The sequence below is a fragment of the Somniosus microcephalus genome, chromosome 26 (assembly GCF_052327205.1).
Source record: "Somniosus microcephalus isolate GS21.2 chromosome 26, FLI_Smic_1.0, whole genome shotgun sequence".
NCBI classification, from domain to species: Eukaryota; Metazoa; Chordata; class Chondrichthyes; order Squaliformes; family Somniosidae; genus Somniosus; species Somniosus microcephalus.
Genome location: NC_141012.1, coordinates 42,300,583 through 42,320,744, shown reverse-complemented (window position 1 = coordinate 42,320,744; position 20,162 = coordinate 42,300,583). Strand labels below are relative to the sequence as shown.

Below are 20,162 nucleotides of genomic sequence, written 5' to 3'. Positions count from 1 at the left end.
TGAAAAAAAATTTTTATTACTACTAATTTGCAGTGACAAGCACATCTTTACAATGTGCACTAAGACGCTCCGATTGTGTGACAGTTTAGAGTTCAGACCCGTGGAACAGACAACACACAACCCAATCAATCTGTGAAACTTCTTTTACTTAAAAAATCAACAGGAAGTTACAAGCAATTACCAGAATACAAACTGTACTCGATTCATGTACTTATTCCAAGCAAGCGTCTAAAATCATTTACTTTAAGCTCAGGTGATTTTAAGCAACACCACATATGTACCAACGCCAGGTGAGAGGTCAACGCCACAATGACTAGACGTATGACCTTAACTGGCAACTGACCAGGTCACCCTCGACAACAGACCCGAATGCTAATCTACAACATCCCTTATACCCCAAAACTTGGCAACTCGCCACAGCACTCGTGTCCCAAACTGTGAGATTAATGTGTGTGTGTCTCTCTCTCTCTCTCCTATCTGTTTTGACACTTCATTAACCAAGGCCAGACATTCAAGGGTTGGAGAGAGTCGGTGTTTTCACATTTGCAGGTTGTTGACTCGTGGTTCTCACAGAATTTAAGATCTTATCTTTTGAAGGAAAATGAGCAGCACATCATGTTATAGCCAAGCAGCCTCTTGCCCTCAAAGCTTGTCAGTACATTTGGCCACTTTTAGATTGTCAAGTTTTACAGCACTCTCAGTATGTCTGTTTAACAGATGCTAGTTTACTTAACAAATCACTTTAATAGCCCATTTTCTTTTGTATATCTGCGTGCTGTCAATGTAACAGAAAACATGGCAGTAGGTTAGATGCACGGTTGTGCATTCGTAGTATTCTACTCACCGTCCCAGCAGGACAGTATTCCTTTAACGGGTTGTTGGGAGACTCGAGGGAAGCAGTCTATGCAAAATAGCAGCAGGTGCTTTTCCAGTAGTATTTTGATTGACATCCACACTGTTCAAAAAGGACAAAAATATTCACCTTTCTGAACAGGTCACAGACTTGCAATGTGTGCCATTTGGCAGCCAAAAAAAATCCAGTCCTTTTAACCTCATTGTTAACAGCTCAGTGCCTTTTGACATGCCTCAATCTGTATGTAAACTGTTCGGCCGATTGTTTGTTAGTGTTTAACCTGATGTTGTTGGCTGAAATAAAGCTGTACCTGTTGATCTCCACATTTGTTTGTTTCTGTTTTTGAAAAATAGAAATATTAAAATTCTTTGATTGTAAAAGCAGATCGTGATGTGCCCTGTTTCTGGGTTTTTTCCCTACTGGCAGCACGCTTTTCTTCACCAGTCTTCCACACAGACCTGCATCCCAGCTGAACTTACACCCCGCTCGGTTTTGAATAGTGCCATGGGATGTTCCTGCATCCAACAGACAGGGCATTGGTTCAACGTCTCTTCTGATGGCTTCCGGGACCCCTGGGATTCCCTCGTGAATCCTCAGAATTTTAGGACCCCAAATTCAAAGAGAGAAAAACGTAACTAACATTTGATTTTGTGCAGTGCAGGTCATGGAATGTGTGAGCTCTCCTCACCTGGAGCAGCAGAATTGCAGCTGCATCCCTATTTCAACCATTCCTTTCCAGTCAGTGGGCCGCGCGCCTCCCGTGCCCCAGTCGGTGGGCCGCGCGCCTCCCGTGCCCCAGTCGGTGGGCCGCGCGCCTCCCGTGCCCCAGTCGGTGGGCCGCGCGCCTCCCGTGCCCCAGTCGGTGGGCCGCGCGCCTCCCGTGCCCCAGTCGGTGGGCCGCGCGCCTCCCGTGCCCCAGTCGGTGGGCCGCGCGCCTCCCGTGCCCCAGTCGGTGGGCCGCGCGCCTCCCGTGCCCCCGCCGGTGGGCCGCCCGCGCCCCCGGTGACCCACCTGCCTCCCATGCCCCAGTCCGTGTGCCGTGCGCCTCCCGTGCCCCAGTCCATGTCCGACATGGCTTTGAAAAACTGCTTGGTGAAATATCTGCAATTGAATCACCCTAACTTCAATTGCAGGGAGAGACAACGATCTCTCAAAGTAATAAGATGTTTCTGTACTTTGATGGGAACCCCAGACTGAAGTAGAACAGGGAGAGATTGAAATTTCAGCTCATTTCTGTTTCATTCATTCTCTGGATGTGGGTGTCGCTGGCACGGTCGGTGTCCCTCCCGAGCTGCCCTGAGAAGGTGGTGGTGGTGGGCCGCCGCCGCCTTGAACCACTGATGGCGGTTGTTTGCAACTAAGTGGCTTGCTAAGTAATTAGCAGTCAACCACACTGGTGTGGGACTGGAGTCACAAAGGCCAGCCTGGGTAATCACAGCACATTTCCTTCCCTAAAATGTCAGAGTGAACTAGTTGGGGTTTTACACCAGATTTTTTTTGTAAACACCATTCAAATTCTCAAAATGCCATGGTGGGATTGAACTCTCATTCTCCGGATTACTTGTCCAGTAGCATAACCACTACACTAACCTGCACCATTGACTTGAATATGCAACACAGCACAAAGCATCGAGTATCCTGAGTAATCCACACCGGAGGCATGGGGCGATTTGCTTCAGGATGAGGAGGGTTAGCTGTCCACCTGCACATTTCTGGATGCAGCCAATCTGGAGGGTTGTTGGTCTCCCTGTCGTTTGGGACACGAATCCTCCACTTTGCTCCATTCACCGTGAGCAACAAAAACAAAGACCCCCAACACCGTGCAACTACCTCACCCGGAGCTGGCTGGGCCCACACCTTCCACCCTTTGGTGCCTAGCTGAGAACAACCTGAGGTGCTTCACCTTTGGAAGGACATTGGGGCATTCAAAGTGCTAGGCTGGGAGAGCTGGTGGGGGTCATTTTAACCGAATCCACCCGTCGAGAAACTGATTGGCCGCCTGTTGTACACCCCACCGACTGACTTCAATGGAAAGTAAAATCAGGCGGGGATTAAACTTTGCCGCTTTCTTGTTCTTCATTCATTGCCCCACACTTAATACAATGGGTTAATCTTGGGCATGTGCCTTGCATGGTCTGTTTAATTAGTGACATCACCCACCGCCCCCCCCCCCCCAAACCCAGAAAAGCATTTAAAATGAGAAACATACACTCGTGGGGTGATTTCCATAAAAACCTGAAGGTCCCAGCTTCAATGAAAGGGACACATCCAACACAATTAATGTGTTTTCTCTTCACAGATCCCGAATGAATTTCCAGCAGTTTTTGTTTTTATTTCAGATTTCCAGCAAGCTGTGTTGTTTTCCCAGTACTGTTTGTGCTGTGGAATTTGTTAGTTCTCTCACAGCGATGCCATGTGTGAAGTTATGTTCCCTCTCTGTATCATGACTTACGTTGGTCTCTCGTCCCGTTCATCATCGCTATCCCTTTCCCATTTTAGTTCTGATGAAGGGTGCACATCAAAGTTGTTCATTTTGTATTTTTGCTTCACAGTCGGGGACTGCTGTGTGTTTCGAACATTGTATGCGTTTCGCCCCTGGCTCAATCTCTGGTTGGTGATGGAGGTACCAGCGTGACAGCAACCGGGCCTTGGCAACCGGCCTCACTGTCCCTGGGGGTCAGCTTGCTGCTCCTGGCTGTTATCTCGTAACACAAATTAGATATGATTTATTTCAGAAAATACCATTTTGGAATAGAGTATGAGGAATTTGAGATATGATGTGAGTGCAGCGTGTGTGGGAGGAAGGTGACTGTGGGCCTATGGTTCCCAGAACTCTCCACCACTGGGTTTTACTGGAGATTGATTGCAATGATTAGTCAACAACTCCATTATCGCCACCTCTCAAACCCGTGCCCATCTTTCCCGGAACTCCATGTTTGAATCCCTCCAATCAGATTTCTGCCCCTGCCACAGTACCGAAACAGCTCTCAAAGTCACAAATGACATAATTTGAGGCTGAACCACACTGTTCACAACCTTGGTGTCATATTTGACCCTGAAATGAGCTGTAGGATTCGCAAAATTGGACTTTATATTAATAAGGGTCAAATGGCAGAAGAGGCCATGATTTTAAAGACTGTTTTAAAAAGAAGCCCAGAAAAAGGGGCATACAAAATGGCTGCCATACCATGTGACCAGCTTATTGGGACACTTTAAAATGGTTCCTGCGCAACCTCAGACAGATTTGTGGATTCAACCCACAGTAAGTTCTGGAAGCTGTTTCTGAGAGAACGAAACCAGACCCATACGTATGCATATGGATTAGATGCAGATCTAGTCAAGATCGGCCTGGAGACAGAGGCCATCAAAATGTTGGCCCAGACAAAAGGGGACAATTTCATATTCATGAGAACAACACCCAGGAATAGATAACGAGATCAGCAGGACATTAAAAACAATGAAAGTAATTCCAGAGCAGAGATGGGCCTTTTACCAGCCGTTTTAAGACATTTTAAAATATAATGACTACCCCACTGTGCTCCCAGCCCGCCAAAAGTTAAACAAAGACTAACCTGATTTTGGGCAGGAGACGGAGGTTTCTGGAAGAAAGTATATCTGGAAGACTTCTCGGCAGTTGGAGAGAGTTTGAGCTGGGAGACACACAGGCAGACACGCCGGGTTGGAGAGCTGGAAACACGCAGCTTGAATCCGGACACCCAGAAGAAGCAGGCAATCGCAGGAGGAAGAAGAAAGCCAACATCGAGAAGGCCGTCTCAAAACCAGCGTTCCGCCCCGGGGAAACACATCGGGAGATCATCGACCGTCCCCGGGCCGTTGCCGGAACGAGAGGCCATCGACCCAACTTGCGAGAAGAGACAAAAAAATAAAGGTCCTAAGAGAAGAAACCGTCCAGCCACCCTGGCTCGGGAGAAGAGAAAAGAAACTGAAGAAGCGATGGGAGCCAGCCCAAGGCTCCTCTGACCAGGGTCGAGCTGTCAAACCTATAAATGCTATAAGCCCCAAAACATAACTAAAACTTCAAATAAATTTTTTAATCACATTTTTAAAAACTATAAATTATATAAAATAACTTTTTTAAACAGCCCCAGCACTGATCACAGGTCTCCCCTGGCAACAACACACACAATACCATCACATTTACAAACATGGTGCCAATAATAATCACAATGAAACATGTAGGAGGATTAGAAGTGGCACTATGATCAGTGAAACCAGCTGCAAACGCAAATAGAGCGCATCTTTATTTGAGTTCTTTAAAAAAAAAGTTGCACATGCCTGAAACTGAATTTTTTTAAATGTTATCTGTTGTATATTTCCAGCATTTAACGAGAAAAGATGCTTGAACGTTTTGGTGTTGAGTCTTTGGTGTAAACATGTGAAAATACCCAGCAGGCCAGTCGGCATCAGTAAAGAGAAAAGACAGATTCTCTCTTTTGCTGCAACACTTCATTAAAACTGAAAAAAACATTTTTTAAAGAGAAGGCGGGGCCAATACTCATTGGAATTTAGAAGAATGAGAGGGGATCTCATTGAAACATATAAGATACTGAGGGGGCTCGACAAGGTAGATGCAGAGAGGATGTTTCCCCTCGTGGGGAAATCTAGAACTCGGGGGCACAGTTTCAGAATAAAGGGTCGCCCTTTTAGAACTGAGATAAGGAGGAATTTCTTCTCTGAGGGTCGTAAATCTGTGGAATTCTCTGCCCCAGAGAGCCGTGGAGGCTGGGTCATTAAATACATTTAAGGTGGAGATAGACAGATTTTTGCAAGATAAGGGAGTGAAGGGTTATGGGGAGCGGGCGGGGAAGTGGCTTTGAGCCCAAGGTCAGCCATGATCTTATTGAATGGCGGAGCAGGCTCGAGGGGCCAAGTGGCCTATTCCTGCTCCTACTTCTTATGTTCTTATGTGTAATGGGGGTTCAAACAATGCTCCAGTTACAGAGACTGAGCTAATGAGTTGGGCAATCTCCAAATTGTTTAATGGATTTACTGTGTCAGTGGACGTACAAGTACATGCAGTGGGAAGAATGGTTTTGTTTTAAAATTAGCATGTCTAGCGACCTCACATCAAGTGTTCATTTGGGACCACTTTAAATAGGCTGACTGGTCGATTGCTTTGGAGATGTACAGTGAGTAGGCGGTCGTACATCAAACTGTTTACCTTATTGCATGGTGTCATAGTAACATTTTTTATTCCACAACAATCAAGGCAAGCACAGTATGATCAGGAGCAGGAACCTGGGCTGATTCCCCCACACTAACCCAGGGTCACTGGGTAATGATCAGGAGCAGGAACCTGGGCTGATTCCCCCACACTAACCCAGGGTCACTGGGTAATGATCAGGAGCAGGAACCTGGGCTGATTCCCCCACACTAACCCAGGGTCACTGGGTAATGATCAGGAGCAGGAACCTGCGCTGATTCCCCCACACTAACCCAGGGTCACTGGGTAATGATCAGGAGCAGGAACCTGCGCTGATTCCCCCACAGTAACCCGGGGTCACTGGGTAATGATCAGGAGCAGGAACCTGGGCTGATTCCCCACAGTAACCCAGGGTCACTGGGTAATGATCAGGAGCAGGAACCTGGGCTGATTCCCCCACACTAACCCAGGGTCACTGGGTAATGATCAGGAGCAGGAACCGGGGCTGATTCCCCACACTAACCCAGGGTCACTGGGTAATGATCAGGAGCAGGAACCTGGGCTGATTCCCCCACACTAACCCGGGGTCACTGGGTAATGATCAGGAGCAGGAACCTGGGCTGATTCCCCACAGTAACCCAGGGTCACTGGGTAATGATCAGGAGCAGGAACCTGGGCTGATTCCCCACAGTAACCCAGGGTCACTGGGTAATGATCAGGAGCAGGAACCGGGGCTGATTCCCCACACTAACCCAGGGTCACTGGGTAATGATCAGGAGCAGGAACCTGGGCTGATTCCCCCACACTAACCCGGGGTCACTGGGTAATGATCAGGAGCAGGAACCTGGGCTGATTCCCCACAGTAACCCAGGGTCACTGGGTAATGATCAGGAGCAGGAACCTGGGCAGATTCCCCCACACTAACCCAGGGTCACTGGGTAATGATCAGGAGCAGGAACCTGGGCTGATTCCCCCACACTAACCCAGGGTCACTGGGTAATGATCAGGAGCAGGAACCTGGGCAGATTCCCCCACACTAACCCAGGGTCACTGGGTAATGATCAGGAGCAGGAACCTGCGCTGATTCCCCCACACTAACCCAGGGTCACTGGGTAATGATCAGGAGCAGGAACCTGCGCTGATTCCCCCACACTAACCCAGGGTCACTGGGTAATGATCAGGAGCAGGAACCTGCGCTGATTCCCCCACACTAACCCAGGGTCACTGGGTAATGATCAGGAGCAGGAACCTGGGCTGATTCCCCCCACACTAACCCAGGGTCACTGGGTAATGATCAGGAGCAGGAACCTGGGCTGATTCCCCCACACTAACCCAGGGTCACTGGGTAATGATCAGGAGCAGGAACCTGGGCTGATTCCCCCACACTAACCCAGGGTCACTGGGTAATGATCAGGAGCAGGAACCTGGGCTGATTACCCCACACTAACCCAGGGTCACTGGGTAATGATCAGGAGCAGGAACCTGGGCTGGTTCCCCCACACTAACCCAGGGTCACTGGGTAATGATCAGGTGCAGGAACCTGGGCTGATTCCCCCACACTAACCCGGGGTCACTGGGTAATGATCAGGAGCAGGAACCTGCGCTGATTCCCCACACTAACCCAGGGTCACTGGGTAATGATCAGGAGCAGGAACCTGGGCTGATTCCCCCACACTAACCCGGGGTCACTGGGTAATGATCAGGAGCAGGAACCTGGGCTGATTCCCCCACACTAACCCGGGGTCACTGGGTAATGATCAGGAGCAGGAACCTGCGCTGATTCCCCACACTAACCCAGGGTCACTGGGTAATGATCAGGAGCAGGAACCTGGGCAGATTCCCCCACACTAACCCAGGGTCACTGGGTAATGATCAGGAGCAGGAACCTGGGCTGATTCCCCCACACTAACCCAGGGTCACTGGGTAATGATCAGGAGCAGGAACCTGGGCGGATTCCCCCACACTAACCCAGGGTCACTGGGTAATGATCAGGAGCAGGAACCTGCGCTGATTCCCCCACACTAACCCAGGGTCACTGGGTAATGATCAGGAGCAGGAACCTGCGCTGATTCCCCCACACTAACCCAGGGTCACTGGGTAATGATCAGGAGCAGGAACCTGGGCTGATTCCCCCACACTAACCCAGGGTCACTGGGTAATGATCAGGAGCAGGAACCTGCGCTGATTCCCCCACACTAACCCAGGGTCACTGGGTAATGATCAGGAGCAGGAACCTGGACAGATTCCCCCACTCTAACCCAGGGTCACTGGGTAATGATCAGGAGCAGGAACCTGGGCAGATTCCCCCGCAGTAACCCAGGGTCACTGGGTAATGAGCAGGAAACTGGGCTGGTTCCCCCACACTAACCCGGGTTCACTGGGTAATGATCAGGAGCAGGAACCTGCGCTGATTCCCCCACACTAACCCAGGGTCACTGGGTAATGATCAGGAGCAGGAACCTGGGCAGATTCCCCCACACTAACCCAGGGTCACTGGGTAATGATCAGGAGCAGGAACCTGCGCTGATTCCCCACAGTAACCCAGGGTCACTGGGTAATGATCAGGAGCAGGAACCTGCGCTGATTCCCCCACACTAACCCAGGGTCACTGGGTAATGATCAGGAGCAGGAACCTGGGCTGATTCCCCACACTAACCCAGGGTCACTGGGTAATGATCAGGAGCAGGAACCTGGGCTGATTCCCCCACACTAACCCAGGGTCACTGGGTAATGATCAGGAGCAGGAACCTGGGTTGATTCCCCCACACTAACCCGGGGTCACTGGGTAATGATCAGGAGCAGGAACCTGGGTTGATTCCCCCACACTAACCCAGGGTCACTGGGTAATGATCAGGAGTAGGAACCTGCGCTGATTCCCCACAGTAACCCAGGGTCACTGGGTAATGATCAGGAGCAGGAACCTGGGCTGATTCCCCCACACTAACCCAGGGTCACTGGGTAATGATCAGGAGCAGGAACCTGGGCTGATTCCCGCACACTAACCCAGGGTCACTGGGTAATGATCAGGAGCAGGAACCTGGGCAGATTCCCCCACACTAACCCGGGGTCACTGGGTAATGATCAGGAGCAGGAACCTGGGCTGATTCCCCCACACTAACCCAGGGTCACTGGGTAATGATCAGGAGCAGGAACCTGGGCTGATTCCCCCACACTAACCCAGGGTCACTGGGTAATGATCAGGAGCAGGAACCTGGGCTGATTCCCCCACACTAACCCGGGGTCACTGGGTAATGATCAGGAGCAGGAACCTGGGCTGATTCCCCCACACTAACCCGGGGTCACTGGGTAATGATCAGGAGCAGGAACCTGCGCTGATTCCCCCACACTAACCCAGGGTCACTGGGTAATGATCAGGAGCAGGAACCTGTGCTGATTCCCCCACACTAACCCAGGGTCACTGGGTAATGATCAGGAGCAGGAACCTGGGCTGATTCCCCCACACTAACCCAGGGTCACTGGGTAATGATCAGGAGCAGAAACCTGGGCTGATTCCCCCACACTAACCCAGGGTCACTGGGTAATGATCAGGAGCAGGAACCTGGGCTGATTCCCCCACACTAACCCGGGGTCACTGGGTAATGATCAGGAGCAGGAACCTGGGCTGATTCCCCCACACTAACCCAGGGTCACTGGGTAATGATCAGGAGCAGGAACCTGGGCTGATTCCCCCACACTAACCCAGGGTCACTGGGTAATGATCAGGAGCAGGAACCTGGGCTGATTCCCCCACACTAACCCAGGGTCACTGGGTAATGATCAGGAGCAGGAACCTGGGCTGATTCCCCCACACTAACCCGGGGTCACTGGGTAATGATCAGGAGCAGGAACCTGGGCTGATTCCCCCACACTAACCCGGGGTCACTGGGTAATGATCAGGAGCAGGAACCTGCGCTGATTCCCCCACACTAACCCAGGGTCACTGGGTAATGATCAGGAGCAGGAACCTGCGCTGATTCCCCCACACTAACCCAGGGTCACTGGGTAATGATCAGGAGCAGGAACCTGGGCTGATTCCCCCACACTAACCCAGGGTCACTGGGTAATGATCAGGAGCAGAAACCTGGGCTGATTCCCCCACACTAACCCAGGGTCACTGGGTAATGATCAGGAGCAGGAACCTGGGCTGATTCCCCCACACTAACCCGGGGTCACTGGGTAATGATCAGGAGCAGGAACCTGGGCTGATTCCCCACACTAACCCAGGGTCACTGGGTAATGATCAGGAGCAGGAACCTGGGCTGATTCCCCCACACTAACCCAGGGTCACTGGGTAATGATCAGGAGCAGGAACCTGGGCTGATTCCCCCACACTAACCCAGGGTCACTGGGTAATGATCAGGAGCAGGAACCTGGGCTGATTCCCCACAGTAACCCAGGGTCACTGGGTAATGATCAGGAGCAGGAACCTGGGCAGATTCCCCCACACTAACCCAGGGTCACTGGGTAATGATCAGGAGCAGGAACCTGCGCTGATTCCCCCACACTAACCCGGGGTCACTGGGTAATGATCAGGAGCAGGAACCTGGGCTGATTCCCCCACACTAACCCAGGGTCACTGGGTAATGATCAGGAGCAGGAACCTGCGCTGATTCCCCCACACTAACCCGGGGTCACTGGGTAATGATCAGGAGCAGGAACCTGGGCTGATTCCCCCACACTAACCCAGGGTAACTGGGTAATGATCAGGAGCAGGAACCTGCGCTGATTCCCCACAGTAACCCAGGGTCACTGGGTAATGATCAGGAGCAGGAACCTGGGCAGATTCCCCCACACTAACCCAGGGTCACTGGGTAATGATCAGGAGCAGGAACCTGCGCTGATTCCCCCACACTAACCCGGGGTCACTGGGTAATGATCAGGAGCAGGAACCTGGGCTGATTCCCCCACACTAACCCAGGGTCACTGGGTAATGATCAGGAGCAGGAACCTGGGCTGATTCCCCCACACTAACCCGGGGTCACTGGGTAATGATCAGGAGCAGGAACCTGGGTTGATTCCCCCACACTAACCTGGGGTCACTGGGTAATGATCAGGAGCAGGAACCTGGGCTGATTCCCCACAGTAACCCAGGGTCACTGGGTAATGATCAGGAGCAGGAACCTGGGCTGATTCCCCCACACTAACCCAGGGTCACTGGGTAATGATCAGGAGCAGGAACCTGGGCAGATTCCCCCACACCAACCCAGAGTCAGTGGGTAATGATCAGGAGCAGGAACCTGGGCTGATTCCCCCACAGTAACCCAGGGTCACTGGGTAATGATCAGGAGCAGGAACCTGGGCTGATTCCCCCACACTAACCCAGGGTCACTGGGTAATGATCAGGAGCAGGAACCTGGGCTGATTCCCCCACACTAACCCGGGGTCACTGGGTAATGATCAGGAGCAGGAACCTGGGTTGATTCCCCCACTCTAACTGGGTAATGATCATTGTTCAGAGGTGCACGGAGGAAGACCTCAACCGATTTTTTTTGGCAAAGAACAATATTTTATTTAACAACAGCCTTATGAAGAGAGTCGGTGAATGTCTTGCAAGTAAAACTAAAGAATAAATGCACTAAAGTACCCCAAATCAGTATTATTCTCTGTAAGCAATACCACAGGAGATCAACTAATATAAAGTCTCAATTTCTTTTATTTAAAGCAGAGTGGAATCCAGGGAATCGCACAAAATATTAATCTTGCAATATAAAAAGTGGCTAAATAAGGATTTACACTCGCAAACCCCCGAGTCCGGTCCCCTGCACAGCCCAGGAGGATTGGGAGATTGTGGCCAGCACCTCCGCAATTTCCACCCTTACTCCCCTCAGCAAGCTCGGATGCGTCCCATCCGGACTGGGTGACTTATTCACTTGAAGTACCACCAGCCTTTTTCTCATCTCCAATATTTTGAGAACTAATAAACAAAATTGTTCAAAGAAAATGAAGAAATGAAAGAAATAAACACTTTTTTAATGTCATGACCTTTCTCCCAGGTGTTGCTCACAGCAGTGTCTTGGTGTTTAATCTTCAATTCCTGGAGACTCCAGGCCGGCCCCGTCTCCTGAGGCAAGGACACTTGCTGGGTGTCACACACACTGGGTTCAGTTAAGAGCAAGGATGAGCAAACACCAAAAAAAGAGAAAAGCAAAGAAGTTCATCATAAAGAATGAGTTTGGACGATACTTTGAGGGAACAGAAGGGGTGATTAATTGACGAGGTAAATTTAGTGAGCCCTTTTGGCAACTTTACCCTATATTGCTTCAGACTCTTGAAAATCAAATTTGTGTGTTGAAAACAAATAAATGATTGTATACAACAACAACTTGTATTTATATAGCGCCTTTAACGTAGTAAAACGTCCCAAGGCGCTGCACAGGAGTATTAAAAGAATAAAAATTTGACACCGCTCCACATAAGGAGAAATTAGGGCAGGTGACCAAAAGCTTGGTCAAAGAGGTAGGTTTTAATGAGCGTCTTAAAGGAGGAAAGAGAGGTAGGTAGCGAGGCGGAGAGGTTCAGGTAGGGAATTCCAGAGCTTACGGTCACCAAAGGTTGAGCGATTATAATCAGGGATCCTCAAGAGGGCAGAATTAGGGGAGCGCAGATATCTCGGGGGGTTGTGGGGCTGAAGGAGATTACAGAGCTAGGGAGGGGCAATGTCATGGAGGGATTTGATAAGGATGAGAATTTTGAAATCAAGGCGCTGCTTAACCGGGAGCCAATGTAGGTCAGCGAGCACAGGGGTGATGGGCGAACGGGACTTGGTGCGAGTTAGGACACAGGCAGCCGAGTTTTGGATGACCTCAAGTTTACATAGGGTAGAATGTGGGGGGGCCAGCCAGGAGTGTGTTGGAATAGTCAAGTCTAGAGGTAACCAAGGCATGGATGAGGGTTTCAGCAGCGGATGAGCGGAGGCAAGGGCGGAGACGGGCGATGTTACGGAGGTGGAAGTAGGCGGTCTTTGTTATGCTGCGGATATGTGGTCGGAAGCTCATTTCAGTGTCAAATATGACACCAAGGTTGCGAACAGTGTGGTTCAGCCTCAGACAGATGTTAGGGAGAGGGATGGAGTCAGTGGCTAGGGAACGGAGTTTGTGGTGGGGACCGAAAACAATGGCTTCGGTCTTCTCAATATTTAATTGGAGAACATTTTTGCTGATCCAGAACTGTATGTCAGACAAGCAGTCTGACAATTTAGACACCGTGGAGGGGTCGAGAGAAGAAGTAGTGAGGTAGAGCTGGGTGTCGTCAGCGTACATGTGGAAACTGACGCTGTGTTTTCGGATGATGTCACCAAAGGGCAACATGTAGATGAGAAATAGGAGAGAACCAAGGATAGATTCTTGGGGGACATCAGAGGTAACGATGCGGGAGCGGGAAGAGAAGCTGTTGCAGGTGATTCTCTGGTTATGATTAGATAAGAATGGAACCAGGCGAGTGCAGTCCCACCCAGCTGGACGATGGTGGAGAGGCATTGGAGAAGGATGGAGTGGTCAACCGTGTCAAAGGCTGCAGACAAGTCAAGAAGGACAAGGAGGGATAGTTTACCTTTGTCACAGTCACAAAGGATGTCATTTGTGACTTTGATGAGAGCCGTATCGGTACTGTGCCAAGGGCGGAAACCTGATTGGAGGGATTCAAACATGGAATTGCGGGAAAGATGGGTACGGATTTGGGAGGCAACAACACGTTCAAGGACTTGAGAGGAAAGGGAGGTTGGAGATGGGGCGGTAGTTTGCAAGGACGGCGGGATCAAGGTTTGGTTTTTTGAGGAGAGGGGTAATGACGGTAGATTTGAGGGAGAGGGGGGCAGTACCTGATGAGAGAGAACCGTTAACAATATCAGGTAACATGGGAGCCAGAAAAGGAAGTTGGGTGGTCAGCAGTTTGGTGGGAATAGGGTCGAGGGAGCAGGAGGTGGGTCTCATGGACAAGATGTAAATTGAACATATTGTGGCGTACCGATCACAGAACGGACACAATCCGCTTTCCGGTCCGTAGACTATAAATCAGGCGTCATGCCTTTAAGAAGGATCACACCTTTAAGAAACTCGATCTGCAACATAGTTAAGCCCAGAGCGGGGGAGGAGCAGTCGAAGCTGTGCACTGAGGAAAGAGAGTTGTACTTTGTGTAGTCTCTGACTCCATTTTGTGTTCAGCATGCAGCCTCAACAATTAAACCTTTTCTGTTGAACCTCTCCGAGTTCAGTATTTTTTGCTAGGAGTACGTAGACTCCTACATTGGCAACCCGACCTTCTCCGCGAAGGTTGCTAAGCACGGGGTAGAACACTTCATCCCCACCACAGGCCCATCGGTGTATGCCCACGCCCGCAGGCTGGACCCGGCCAAGCTGGAGATCGCGCGGGCCGAGTTCGCCACAATGGAACAGCTCGGCATCATCCGCCGCTCCAACAGCCCCTTATCCTCCCCACTCCACATCGTCACCAAACCCGACGGGGGATGGCGCCCCTGCGGGGACTACCGGCGCCTAAACAACGCCACCACGCCGGATCGGTACCCCATACCGCACATTCAAGACCTCTCGGCTAGACTGGCCGGCCGCTCAGTCTTCTCCAAAGTCGACCTGGTGCGCGGTTACCATCAGGTGTCAGTCCACCCCACGGACATTCCCAAGACGGCCATAATCACCCCTTTTGGGCTATTCAAGTTCCTCCGAATGCCCTTCGGCCTCAAAAACACGGCCCAGGCCTTCCAGCGGCTCATGGACTCGGTCCTCCAGGACCTGAAGTTCCTCTTTGTCTACCTGGATGACATCCTGGTAGCTAGTTCCTCCAAGCAGGAACACATCGAGCACCTCCGCACCCTGTTCCAGCAGCTCAGTGAGCACGGGCTCATCATCAGCCCAGCCAAGTGCCAATTCGGCCTCAGCAGGATCGAATTCCTCGACCACCACATCACGCAGGACGGAGCCATTCCCCTGCCCGCCAAGGTGCAAGCCTTCCAGCAGTTCCCCCAGCCTACCACCATCAAAGGCCTCCAGGAGTTCTTGGGGATGATCAACTTTTACAACCGCTTCATTCCCGGAGCGGCCTCCCTCATGCGGCCCCTATACGAAGCCCTCCGGGGTAAGAAAGACAGAATGGCGATCGAGTGGTCGGCGGACATGTTGACCGCTTTCGACTCGACCAAAAAGGCGCTCGCCGACGCCACCATGCTCGCTCACCCACAGCCCAACGCCAGGGTGGCCCTCACCACGGACGCCTCCGACCACGCGGTCGGCGCCGTGTACAAACAGTGGGTCGACAGGGCCTGGCAACCGCTGGCCTTTTTCAGCCGCCAACTGCGCCCCCCGGAGGCCAAATACAGCACATTTGACCGTGAGCTCCTCGCACTGTACCTGGCAGTCCGCCATTTTAGATTTCTTCTGGAGGGCTGCCCCTTCACCGCGTTTGTCGACCACAAACCCCTGAGATTCGCGATGGTGAAATCTGCGGACACGTGGTCAGCCAGGCAACAACGCCAGCTCGCCGTGGTGTCCGAATTCACCACGGACATCCGGCATGTCTCCGGTCGAGACGTGGTGGCCGACTGCCTATCCTGCCCCGCCGTCCACAGCGCCCACCTGGCAGTGGACTATGCTCAACTGGCAGCGGAGCAACGCACCGACCCCGCTCTGCTCTCCGCGCCCACAACCCTCCCAGGGCTGCGACTGACCGACGTCGCCTGCGGCCCGTCCGCCGTCACAGTCAAATGCGACACCTCCTTGGCGCAACCCCGCCCCGTAGTCCCGGCGTCCTGGCGAAAACGGGTGTTCGACATCGTCCACGGCCTCTCACACCCCGGCACCCGCGCGTCCATTAGACTGGTGGCCAACCGATTTGTCTGGCGCGGCCTGCGCAAAGATGTGCGCGTCTGGGCCAGATCCTGCATAGCTTGCCAGCATGCCAAAATCCACCAACACGTCAAAGCCCCACTCGAGGAGTTCACCGTGCCAGAAAGAAGGTTCGACCACGTCCACATCGACCTCGTCGGCCCCCTGCCACCATCACAAGGTCACACGCACCTGCTGACAATCGTGGACCGTACCACCCGCTGGCCCGAGGCCATTCCACTGACGTCCACCAGCACCGCCGACATCGTGAGGACGTTCATCGGTACCTGGGTCGCTCGGTTCGGCGTCCCCTCCGACATGACGTCGGATAGAGGCCCGCAGTTCACCTCTGATCTGTGGGCCGCCATCGCCCGAAACCTCGGGGTGGCCGTTCACTGCACCACGGCTTTCCACCCCCAAGCCAACGGACTGTGCGAGCGATTCCACAGGTCCATGAAGGCGTCCCTCTGCGCCAGCCTCGAGGGCGAGGCTTGGATCAACCGCCTCCCGTGGGTGCTACTCTGCCTATGCTCCGCGGTCAAGGAAGACCTGCAAGCCTCGGCGGCCGTACTCGTGTACGGCCAGCCGCTGTGCGTACCCGGAGAGTTCCTGCCCACCGCCACGACCCCCTGGTCGGCTGACCAGCAACGCCGCGCCTTCGCCAACCGAGCACAACAGTTCGCTCCGGCACCCACCGGCCGGCATGGCGAACCAGCAACCCACGTACCACCTAGCCTGCACATGGCCAAATTTGTTTTCGTGCGCCATGACGCCCACCGAGGACCTCTACGGCCCCCATACGATGGGCCCTACAAGGTACTCCAGACGGGGAACAAGTTCTTCCTCCTCGAAGTGGGCGGCAGAACTGACAAGGTGTCGGTCGACCGGCTCAAGCTGGCGCACCTAGAGCCTGACGAACCCGTTCAAGTGGGCCAACCCCCACCGCGGGGCAGACCGCCTAAGAGCCCGACGCGTCCGACCGCCCCGCTCCCGACACCAACCGCCAAGAGCCATTCCGGCCGTGCCATCAAGCCGCCACGCCAGTTCGTACACTCCCTAATAGCGGATTCTGGGGGGAGCGGTGTGGCATACCGATCACAGAACGGACACAATCCGCTTTCCGGTCCATAGACTATAAATCAGGCGTCATGCCTTTAAGAAGGATCACACCTTTAAGAAACTCGATCTGCAACATAGTTAAGCCCAGAGCGGGGGAGGAGCAGTCGAAGCTGTGCACTGAGGAAAGAGAGTTGTACTTTGTGTAGTCTCTGACTCCATTTTGTGTTCAGCATGCAGCCTCAACAATTAAACCTTTTCTGTTGAACCTCTCCGAGTTCAGTATTTTTTGCTAGGAGTACGTAAACTCCTGCAGTATAATGTAAATTGAACCTAGCTTTTAATACCCTGACTTCTCCCACTTTTCTTTCCTCCTCTCCCACAGCCACAGGCTGACTTTGGATACAGATCAATGGATACTGGCACAGCTTCAGACCTCTGGTTCCTTACTGGCCATTCCTCATGTGACAGACTAGATAACAAATCTCAGCAGGCTGTTCACCCTGAAGAGCATTACTGACACCGTCCAGAAACACCCAGCTTCCAGCAGAGCCCACTGGATACCAGTTAGGAGCAGGAAGTCACTGAGATCAGCAGAGACTAAGGATTGAATATGGGGCGCTCCCGGTCAGCATAGCTCAGTCTCACACTAGGTGCTGCTGGGGGGGTGGGTGGGGAGAGCTTAGCTTTGAACCTTTCCTTGTATGCAGTTAAACCATTAAATGTTGCTGAGAGTAGGCAGTCACAGTACAGAGCTCACATTATGGGCTTGATTTTCCTCAGCTATACTGGCCCGAATTGGGTCGTGTAGTGGCAGAACTGGAGGGATAATGGGACCATTTTATCAGTTCCCGCTCCTAAGCATGTGCGTGGACATTGCCCTCCAATGCCCTAAGCTCTGGAATTCCCTCCCTAAACCTCTCCGCCTCTCCTTCCTCCTTTAAGACACTCCTTAAAATCTGCCTCTTTGACCAAGTCTGCCCTAAAATAATCTTAGTAGCTCGGTGTCAAATTTGGTTTGATAACACTTCTACGACGTGCCTTGGGATGTTTTACTGCATTAAAGGTGCTATATAAATAAAAGTTATTGTTGTTGCTGTTCTTTCAGTGGCTTAAGCAGCGGCCTTTAAAAGGGCCACTGGAGGTTGCTCAAGAAAAGCAGAGAGATCCAAAGGCAACTTTTTAAAAACATTAAAAGCTCTCGCCCTTTGCCTACAGGTGCGAGTCCCCTCTGACCGTCAGCTGGCACCGTCCGATTTTCAGCTACCACCAACGGGCAGAGCGCTGGTTTGGTGCGGGCAGCGTCCCAAGGAGACCCAGGCCTGGGCATTGGACAGCGGTAACAACCGGGGTCCTCCGCCCGCCCGTTCTGCACTTAAGCGACCTACACCGCGCCCCCCCACCCCCCCGAAACACACAATCCTGCCCTCCTGTCAAGGGTCCGTTTCAGCATTTAAATTCAGCATTTGTTTCGACTGCGAATGAAAAGGGCTCAGGTACATTTTCCATGTTGGGACGCACCAGGCATTCATCCAGGCACAGTTGCACCATTGCTCATGATGCTGTATCCAGAAGGAGCAGCTGTAGGGAGCGCGGTCCATTCCCATCTCACCTCCCAGTCCTTGCTGCCAGTTGTAAACCTGTCGTTCTACCCAGTCCAGTCGTTGCTGGGAAACCTCGGTTCCGCTCTTGTTCCAAGATGTGCTACAGCCGACGTGCGATGTCTGCGGCTCCACGGTGCTTCGCACGGCTCTCGAGGGCCCGTGGCTGGGCTTCGGCATCAACTCCAGAAGCGATGTCTGCCTCAACGCGTGGCCGAAATGATCACCAACGGCTGTCGGTGGCGAGTCACCCCAGACACAAACCCAAATGCCTCGACACAACATCGGTCTGTTTGCAGGCTAACGTGTGCTGAATGCAGAAGCAGCAGCTGCAGGGAGCTCGGTCACGATACGTGGCACTCACACGGAAACGTGTGGGGGATCCACTCCAGGTGGGAGGCAACAACGGTGGAACCAGCAATGGGCATCCTCGGTGACACTCCACCCATGAAATTATCGGCTCTGTGCTTTGATGGCTGGGAGGGTCGCTCATGTGGCAGAAGATGCAGAGTGTGTCATTATTTTTCTTCTTTTCCCTCACTGTTTGTTCTTGCTAAATGTTCCCCGGGCCTTTGATCCCTTCGGGCGTCCTCGTTGTTTGGCGCACACCAGCCGACAACCATGCAGCTTCAGGAGGATCTGTGCCGCTGCCTCGCGTGTCGGAGTTCGTGGGGAAGCTGGAGGTTGTGTGTAAGCGGCATTGTTTCGTTCCAGTGTGGCCCGTGAGGTGTCTGGTTCTCCCACTCTGACAGGCCGTTGAGAAGGGGGCTGCTCGGGTGAGGGCGGTGGAGTGGTGTGCAGGCAGGCGTACGTAGGAGAGGAGCTTGTGGGGGGGGGAATAAGGTCAGGAGCTCAGCAGGCTTGGGGGGAATAGAAGACAGAGATAATATTGGGGGGGTCTAGGGGGAGGGAAAGTGGTGTACAGGCAGGCGTACGTGTGGTCCAAGTGCTCAGGAGACCACGGGGTCGAATCGTCGTCAGGCAGGGATGGCGACGACATGCTGATGTCCTCACGACCCTCGGTGCAGTGTGCAGCATCACCGAAGGCAGCTGGGACAGTGGGGCCTGCTTCATCCAACACCACTTCATACAAAGTGCTTGGCCCAGCGGGTTCTTCAAGGCATTCCGTCTCATCTCCCAGTCCTCGCTCCCAGTTGTGAATCTGTCGTTCGAGCCAGTCCACTCGTCGCTGGAAAACCTCGGTTCCGCTGTTGGTCAAGATGTGCTGCAGCCGACGTGCGATGTCTGCAGCTACACGGTGCTTCTCACGGCTCTTGAGGGCCCGTGGCCGGGCTTTGGCAACAACCCCAGGAGTTTTGCAGAGTGCATTCATGCTCCCATCACATGCTTTGAGTCGTGTCTTTATATTTCTAATGTCGCGCAGGGTTACGAGCTTGTTGAATTCCCGCTGAATGTAAACCTTCAGCTGCTTGTTCCCGGGTCGCAGCTTGACCATCTCCTCCACCTTCTGCAGCTCAGCCGGGTTGAGTTGTCGTCTCCTGGCATAGAGGGGTAAATATTCCGGACTCAGGACGTGGTTGGTATGCACGAGCTGGTGCGAGGTGACACACAGCCTGTTCTTGGTCACGTTGAACTTCAAGGCGATGATGGCCTTGCAGCCCATGGCGAGGTATCTGGAAAATAAATTGCAATGA

The 20,162-nt window shown here is 52.6% G+C and overlaps 1 protein-coding gene across 1 annotated transcript; it reads right to left on the bottom strand.

The window, feature by feature from the left end:
- Positions 1 to 18,333: 18,333 nt before the first annotated feature.
- LOC147100417 (uncharacterized) lies at positions 18,334 to 20,135 on the bottom strand. The gene has a single exon (XM_085968261.1). The coding sequence runs from the start codon at positions 20,129 to 20,131 to the stop codon at positions 19,352 to 19,354; it is 780 nt and encodes a 259-aa protein (XP_085824387.1). The 5' UTR covers positions 20,132 to 20,135; the 3' UTR covers positions 18,334 to 19,351.
- Between the last annotated feature and the right edge of the window lie 27 nt (positions 20,136 to 20,162).